The sequence below is a fragment of the Littorina saxatilis genome, linkage group LG7 (assembly GCF_037325665.1).
Source record: "Littorina saxatilis isolate snail1 linkage group LG7, US_GU_Lsax_2.0, whole genome shotgun sequence".
NCBI classification, from domain to species: domain Eukaryota; kingdom Metazoa; phylum Mollusca; class Gastropoda; order Littorinimorpha; family Littorinidae; genus Littorina; species Littorina saxatilis.
In genome coordinates, this window is record NC_090251.1 from 34,060,942 (window position 1) to 34,069,522 (window position 8,581).

General features: G+C 41.9%; 1 protein-coding gene across 9 annotated transcripts in view; it reads left to right on the top strand.

Annotated features, from left to right (window-relative positions):
* Positions 1-4,763: 4,763 nt before the first annotated feature.
* Positions 4,764-8,581, top strand: part of LOC138971249 (tetratricopeptide repeat protein 17-like) — an 80,751-nt gene continuing 76,933 nt past the window's right edge. For 3 of the 9 annotated variants that reach the window (XM_070343947.1, XM_070343948.1, XM_070343944.1), the window contains exons 1-2: positions 4,769-4,929; positions 8,369-8,513. In XM_070343947.1, coding sequence (XP_070200048.1) covers positions 4,816-4,929; positions 8,369-8,513 — 259 coding nt within the window. In that variant the 5' untranslated portion in view covers positions 4,769-4,815. Of the gene's footprint in view, positions 4,930-8,368; positions 8,514-8,581 lie in introns of all 9 variants that reach the window. The other 6 variants (XM_070343941.1, XM_070343940.1, XM_070343942.1 and 3 more) reach the window with 6 other exon arrangements.

The window sequence follows — 8,581 nt, forward strand, 5'->3', positions numbered from 1 at the left end:
GCGACAGTGGATGTGTGATTGTGTCAAAAAAATGCACTTTTACAGAAAAATGGAGAGCATGTGCCATCATGAACAAATATTATCTCTCTCTCTCTCTCTCTCTCTCTCTCTCTCTCTCTCTCTCTCTCTCTCTCTCTCTCTCTCTCTCTCTGTCTCTCTCACGCACACACACAAACATGCACAATTCACTCACATTAGATATTGATAAATGTGTAACAAAAAACAAAACATTTGATACCTAATTCATTTAAATTGATTAATAAATGGCCAACCAAAACATACACGTTATCATATACAAAAACATACAAACACAACACACACACTGACATTATACCGGCACGGTTGGCCTAGTGGTAAGGCGTCCGCCCCGTGATCGGGAGGTCGTGGGTTCGAACCCCGGCCGGGTCATACCTAAGACTTTAAAATTGGCAATCTAGTGGCTGCTCCGCCTGGCGTCTGGCATTATGGGGTTAGTGCTAGGACTGGTTGGTCCGGTGTCAGAATAATGTGACTGGGTGAGACATGAAGCCTGTGCTGCGACTTCTGTCTTGTGTGTGGCGCACGTTATATGTCAAAGCAGCACCGCCCTGATATGGCCCTTCGTGGTCGGCTGGGCGTTAAGCAAGCAAACAAACAAACAAACACTGACATCATTCAGTCAAGGCTGAGTAAAATTTGAACATGTAGTACATGTAATTGTATTCTGCTTATCATTGTGGATGCGCACGCTCTGCATGGTACAAAACATCAAGTCACAGCAACTATACATGCACAAGCCACAGACGTCCTGCATGCTGAATCATCAGATTTATTACAAAATCAGGCTTACTTTGTGCATGTAGTTTATGATTAGTCACTGCATGATTCTTCTGAGGCTGAATAACCAAAGATTTTAAGGTATTACACTGTATTGCCTCCCTTTGTGTCTAAGATTCCAAGGAAAGCAGTGCCACGGGAAAGGCTGGGTAAGCTATTAGATCCCATAACATATAATATATATGTATACTACCTTTATCATTAGCTATTTTTACTCTTCTAGTAAAGTCTTTAACAAAAATCTGAGTGCGAACTGAACAAACAGACAGAGTAACGCACACTGCACTGCCAAAGTGAAACCCAGTATACCCCCCCCCCCTCCCCATTCACGCACACTCAGACGCACACACACACACACACACACACACATGCGCGCACACGGTCACACTGGCACACACATACTCATACACACACACACTGACACACACAAACACACACACACACTAGCTGTAGTACTATCAACTGTGCCACCACCCAGCCTCTCCTGACTGTTATCTCGCAGACCTCTTCCTACGGTCTGGTATCATCAGCAGGGGCGGACGAGGTGGGGGGTTTCTGGGGTTTCCGGAACCTCCCCCCCCCCCCCCCCCCGCCAACATTTTTTTTTTTTTTTTGGGGGGGGGGGGTTGTTGTTGTTGTTTGGGGTATTAATCAGTGACAAAATCTGCTGCCTGAAACTGGTAATGATCATCCTCAGCATGCACCAGATTGCGCCATGCCGTCACACCCATATCTTCACAATATACTTTTGGAACCCCCCCCCCCCCCCCATAAAATGAACTGATCCGCCCCTCAGTTAGAACATAGACCATAGATCTATACAGACCTGTCAAGGGATATATCTATGCATAGACCTATATAGGTCCCTGGTTAGAATAAGAGTACCGTGGTACATTGTGCACCCTAAACTTCTTCAAGCACAGCATCCTTATGCTAATGCGTTTCACTCTGTGCTCAGCTCTGTTACTGTGAGGGCCCCAAAGGGGGGGTATCATCACGATCACGGGAAGGGAAATTTTCGCTTTCACGATCACAGTTACCTTGATTTTTGTTTTCACGATCACGAACACCAGTGGCAAATCACGGTCACGGTAAAAGTTGCATGTACAGAAAGCACGTGTCAAAGTAAACACAACCACACAGTAATTCGCTCCTCTGGATCTATTGTTTATTCAACACAAAGTGACAACTGTTGCACTTTTTTATAATTATTTTTTTAATTCTCTTTCATACACACATAGAAATACATATCATGATTTGTAATCAGTAACAAGAATGTTGTTTTCATTGGGTTTTTTCTCTCTCTCTCTCTCTCTCTCTCTCTCTCTCTCTCTCTCTCTCTCTCTCTCTCTCACTCATACACATTCAACCCCCACACCCTCACTCACACACATGAATATATACTTGCACAATTTCACATTTCCAGAGCTAAATCTTGTAAACCCATTTTCTCAAAAACTATTGGGCGGATTGAAATTAAACGGTACATGTATGTGTGATGGGTTTTTTATTTTCAACTTTGCCGTACAATTTGAGGTACACCATCGCCTGGTTCCATGGCCTTGAATAAAAAACAGGAATGCTACAGGCCAAAAACGGTTTTACCTGAAAGAAGCGCGCAGTACCAGTAGCGAAGCCACAAGCCTGAGCCTGCGAAGCAGGCGAGCCTTCTTCTTCTTCTTCTTCTGCGTTCGTGGGCTAAAACTCCCACGTACACTCGTGTCTTTGCACGAGTGGAATTTTACGTGTATGACCGTTTTTACCCCGCCATTAAGGCAGCCATACGCCGCTTTCGGAGGAAGCATGCTGGGTATTTTCGTGTTTCTATAACCCACCGAACTCTGACATGGATTACAGGATCTTTTTCGTGCGCACTTGGTCTTGTGTTTGCGTGTACACACGAAGGGGGATAAGCCACTAGCAGGTCTGCACATAAGTTGACCTGGGAGATCGGAAAAATCTCCACACTTAACCCACCAGGCGGCCGCGGCCGGGATTCGAACCCTCGACCTTCCGATTAAGAGGCCGACGTCTTACCACCCCGCCACAGCGCCCGTCGCAGGCGAGCCAACTAGGGGGGTCCGGGGGCATGCCCCCCCCGGAACTTTTTTCAAAAAACGGTTAAAATCTGTGCAATCTGGTGCATTCTGGGCATCATTTTAGGGGTTGTAATAGTGTTGTGATCTTGTTAAAAATCCCATTTTAGCCTCCCCCCACCACCATTCAACACACCTCCAAACTGGTGAAAACAACACTACTGTGCGCTGGCTTCATTGAGACCGGCGCCCGGTCGCGTTGCGCGATATTCACACGGATCGTTTTTGCGGAAATTTTTCAACTTCACCGGAAAAAATTTGACTTTACCGGATTTTGAAAACGGCTTTATCGGATTTCCGGCAATTACCGGAAAAGTAGCATGCCTGACAAAATCCCCAACGAACATGACTTTGATCGTCTTTGACATGAGGATCAAGTGACCCAAACTGGCGCGTCTCCCCGCCATTGTTTCTGAATTTAACCCATTGTTGATATTAAAGTTTACAGGCGCTAAAATAAATCCAAGCTTAATGCAAAGAAGCGACAATTAGAATCTATGCCAAGCGTGTCCACGTTGCTGGGATGAAAAACACATTTCTAGTTTCGGTTTTGGCTAAACGCAGACTCGATCTCGAGCCAGTCGAGGTCACACTGAGCGAGTGACAGCCGGACGTGGCAATGTCGACAATGTCAATGATCTCACTCAAACTCAAAGATCTTGAACAAATTTCAAGATCTTTGCCTACATTCAGAACAGTCATAGAGCAACATAGATCAACATACCTTGGTATTTCGTCTTCAGAAAGACCGACCCGTAGCCTGACCTTTCCACCAAGGAAGGCATTCTCGCCGCCTGCTTTGGTCTGGCTTGAATCCACAAAATATAACAGAAGTTCGATGACAGTACCGCTGCACGCCATTTTTGATCTTCGAATTCGAATTTCACTCAAAACTTTTGCACGAAGCCCTTCCATTGGATGAAGTTTGGTAGACTTTTGCAATTTGCCTTCTGATTGGATCTCTTTTTGTCAGTGTGTAATAGGTTCTTTTAAAGGGAAGCAATCGCTCTCAAAATCATATTTCTGAATGTGTTGTTGCTTCCCTTTCAATCGGGGTTGGCTCCTTACCGAATAGACTAGAGGATCATAGAGTGTAATACAGCTGTGAAAAAATGTACGTTGAAAATAAAATGCTTTGCAATAATGCCCATCACGACCACGAAAACAAATGACGATCACGATCACGAGACTTGATTTTTTTGTCATCACGGATCACGGGCAAAGTCCCATCACGATCACAGAAATGGAAATTTCGGCAATCACGGTCACAGAAAGGTCAAAAAACGCCAATCACGATCACGGTTTTAAACCCTTTGGGGCCCTCTACTGTATGCTGCTTATATCTTATGCTCTATACTTTAATGAATAAACGTAGTGATAGACATTCGTCTGTCTCTGATGTTATACTGATGTGGCTGAGAGTGGGACCCTACGCCGGGCCGATAGCCTCCGAATACAAACACCTAACACTATACTATTACACTAGCTATAACTAGAGTTTAATGACAAATATCTTTTTGAAAGTTGCTGTTCAATGGTGAATATAAAATTATTTTCCGGTTTCAGCTTTCACAACCAAATTTCCAGCAGGAAACAACTGACGTTTTAGGGTGGCCTTTGTCGTGAGTTTCCTGAGTTCGATTTATCTGTTTGAAAAAAACCACCATTTTGCAGATGATAACAACGTGGAAAGGCTACAGGAAAATGCTGTTTTTGTTGCTAAGAACGAAAGGAATATCACGAATAATGTAAATGAACTTTTTCATGTTCAAAGCGTTACACAAATAAAATAAGCCAACGCGAGCAGACGACACAAATTGACGTCACAGCGGAGCAACCAAACGAATGCCACGTCCCGCAACCGCTTCTGAAAGTTGAATATTCATGAGCTCAGAAACGCAACATGGCGTCGTCCATCGTTGTGTTGGTGTTTCTGAAACTACTGTTGGAGCAGTGCACCATAACCAGTGGGTCTACTCACTGGGTTGTGACAGAAGATGGACGACTTCAGTCTCAGGTTTGTCCATGTCTGTAGAATTGGTTTGTTTATTAGTGTGAATGTCAGAATACACTGAAGTATCCTGTGCATGGACCTAAGTCAGTAGCCTAGCGCTATTCTGTGTTCATTTTGCCAGGCTACTGATAGCACTGATATTGTGATAAACTGCTCAGGCCTAACTATAGACAATAAATCTCGTGTTTCTGATAACTATGATAGCATCAAGACCAGTGATGCTTACACATACGTGTGAAACGCATGTAACTTGAAAGGACTATCGCCCAAAACATGAAACAATCTGTGCATAAATCACTAAGGTAAATGGACAGGTAGTTAAGTTATAGAAAAATTAATTTACACAGTGGTTTATCATAAATTAAAAACCCGTTCAGAGGCCTAGGTGAAACAGCATGCTCATCTGATCTCCGCCTGTGATCTGATCCAGTAAAGGGTGAAGGCTGCTGATCAATTATTCCATTTCCACACACACACTTTATAGCGGAATGGTGGCAGATCTCTCTGTTAGTGTTAGTCTTAGAATACTAATAGACAACTGCTTTCCATCTGTAGGTTTATTCATTTATAGGCATTTCTATAACTCACGATCACAGTCTTGTCCCATTGCAATGTCAACTGCGAAGCATATAGATATGTAAGCATACATGCATGACTAATTGACATAAAATAATTGGCACTAACAGACCTGTTATTACAATATTAGTGTTAAAACACTTAATTTTGACTAGTAGAATTTCTTACAAATGTATGGATTATGTTTAAACTGTCTGACTAACTCACTGGAATATTCATGATTCAGTGATAAGTAGCATTTGATTGTGCCCCATACATCAGATTCTGCATACGTCCCGATAAGGCTGAAATATGAACAGCAGTTACAGTACACTTAAAAAAGAATAATTGTTAACATACACTGATACAGACAATAAAATGTTGTCATTTGATTTCAATAGTGCTGTAATGTGTGTGCGAGCAAGCATGTGTCAAAATTGTATGCCTACATTGTATGCATGACTATGGGTGCTTAATTGCTACCGTTTGCACCAATGCATCATCATATGATACAATGTCCATTTATGTTTCCTCCACGTAAAATTCAGAATGGTTTGTACACAAATTTGCATTGTTTATCATTGTGATTTTAGTGTTATGTGTTTCTTGTAATACATTGTTTATCATTGTCATTTTAGTGTTGTGTGTTTCTTGTAATACGTATTACTTGTACTTTTGTCAAATATGTATCGTGCAATTTATTTACGCACACATTTCCTTGTCCATATGGGGAATAAGATTTCAGTCAAGTTGAGTCCTGTGTTGAATACCGGAGTTACACTTCCAGTTCCAGGAAGCTACATGTAGTGGAAACTGCACAACAGATTTAACAGGAAAAAGCGTTGCAAATGTCCCGCAATCATTTCCTTGACAAACAGGAAGTTTTTTTGAGTTACATGTATAATGATTTTACTAACACTATTGTACTTACTTGATGTAAAAAAAAAGTTTAGGCCAAAATAAAATTCAATGTTTCTGATTCCTCGACTGCAGACCCTATTTTTTCTTCCCGACCGTAGAACATTTGTTTGACCCTTCAAACAAATTTTAACAATAGAAATAACAAAACTCGATTTTCCAGACTTTACAAAGAAAGTTACTCTTCTCCTAAATCCAGTGGACAGAGCTTGATTTTCAGCTGATAAAAAGCCACATGGGCCTGTGTAAATAAAAAACACAATATTCAATCCAAAAAAAAGTTACCCAACCCAAATATGTTTGGTCTTGCCATTAGAAACAAACAATTTTGTGTATGTATATGTGCCTTAGAATAGAACATGGAGAGTCTCAAAAGCCTGGCAGGTTACAGGGATGTTTGAAATTCTGTAAACGAGTTGAAGGTCTTGGAAAGGTCTGCCATAATTAAGTTGAACTTGCCATGTGCAGACTGAAGCTGGGTGTCTTACTCGTGTTCTTGAGTTTTTGATTTTCTAATTAACAATCCACGCAGACGTACTGATTGTAAAACCGGACAAATCGGACAGGCTCCTAGATAGTTGCAGGCTGCCTTACCTTATGATATGTATATTAGATGCACCTGCTATGCATGACGCTGTTTGAAATACACCAGCCTGGGGCTGCTCTTTAGCAAGGCGTAATATTTTAACAGTGGTTGGTTATCACTGAATCAGCATGTGAGTCACACTCAGTGTTGAACAATTGATACAGCAAACATAGTACATAGTCATGGTTGCGGCTACAGTGCTTGCCTGGGCTTGGCTGTGCAGGCTCTGAATCAATATTTCCCCCTGTTAGTTCCCCCTCCCCCCACCCCCATTTTAACTAAAGACTCATTCCTTTTTCTTCTTCTTCTTCTTCGTTCATGGGCTGAAACTCCCACGTTTGCTCACGTTTTTAGCACGAGTGGATTTTTACGTGTACATGTATGACCGTTTTTACCCCGCCATTCAGGCAGCATACGCCGATTTCAGGGGACTCCTTTTTAAGACCTGCATAATTTTCTCTGATTTTTGGAGGTCTTAAAGGGGGGGGGGGATGTTCACTTTAGATTGGAAATGTACCCTTGATTCAGCTCTTTAAACTTTATAAATCACTAATTGCACTGTGGGGGACACCCCCTCTCCCCTCCCTTTTGAGACGCTTTCTCAGACTTTCTGTTCACAACCTATTTACATTTTCTTCCATTTTAAGCCTTGACCTCCTTTTTAAGACCTCATTTTCTCAAGTTTTTTAATCAGGTTATAAATTTAAAGTAAGATTTTGGCTGTGCTTTTGAAAGTCTATCATCGTGGTTGCTGCTTCAGTGCTTGTCAGGGCATGTATGTGCACGCTGTGGATCAATATTGTCCATACAGGCATGACAGTGTAAGGGGGACATAGGAAATTGACGCTTGAAGCTGTTTAAAGCTTATGAATATTTATAACTCTTTTTGTTGGGCTATGAAAGATTGTTCCCAAAGATTGTGGTGTCATGATTCTGTGACAGAATGATATGGGGTGGGTTTTTTCTCATAAAAATGTGTAGTTTGTTTATGTAACTAGTTTTAGATCTTGGTACCAAAAAAAGCATGAAGAATTAACTCTAAAGAGTCTTATGTAGAAATCTCAGGGATGAAAAAGGACATGAATGTGTTTTCTTATGCACACACACATGAGCACACACACACATGCACACACACACATCATATACAGTCACACATATAGTCAAACAACAGAAACAATGGCACATACAGTTGTATAACCCACAAGTAAACAAAAAGACATTATCTGTCCGAATGATTAACTTCTTCCTGTTCGTCTCAGCTCAAACCTCCTTGTCCCTACATCATGCATGTATAGAAATCACACACCTTGAACTTGATGGCAACCTCAAATTGATTAGAACTTGAACTTGTCTAACCATGAATTACACTGTCCCTGTGTGAAGATGGACTCTGTGTTCAACTTGCGACGGCCCTATGACTTGGTGGCCTTCATGCGACAAGAGGAGCGCGCTCACAAGCTGGGAAACCTCAAGAAGGAGCTGCTCAGTAGGAAAAGTGAGATAGATCGCCACGAAGATCGGGATTCTGGTGAGTTCTAGCTTTTGTGCTGGAGTCGGTTTTTACTGAAGTGGATTCATACAGAAATTCTATTTTAT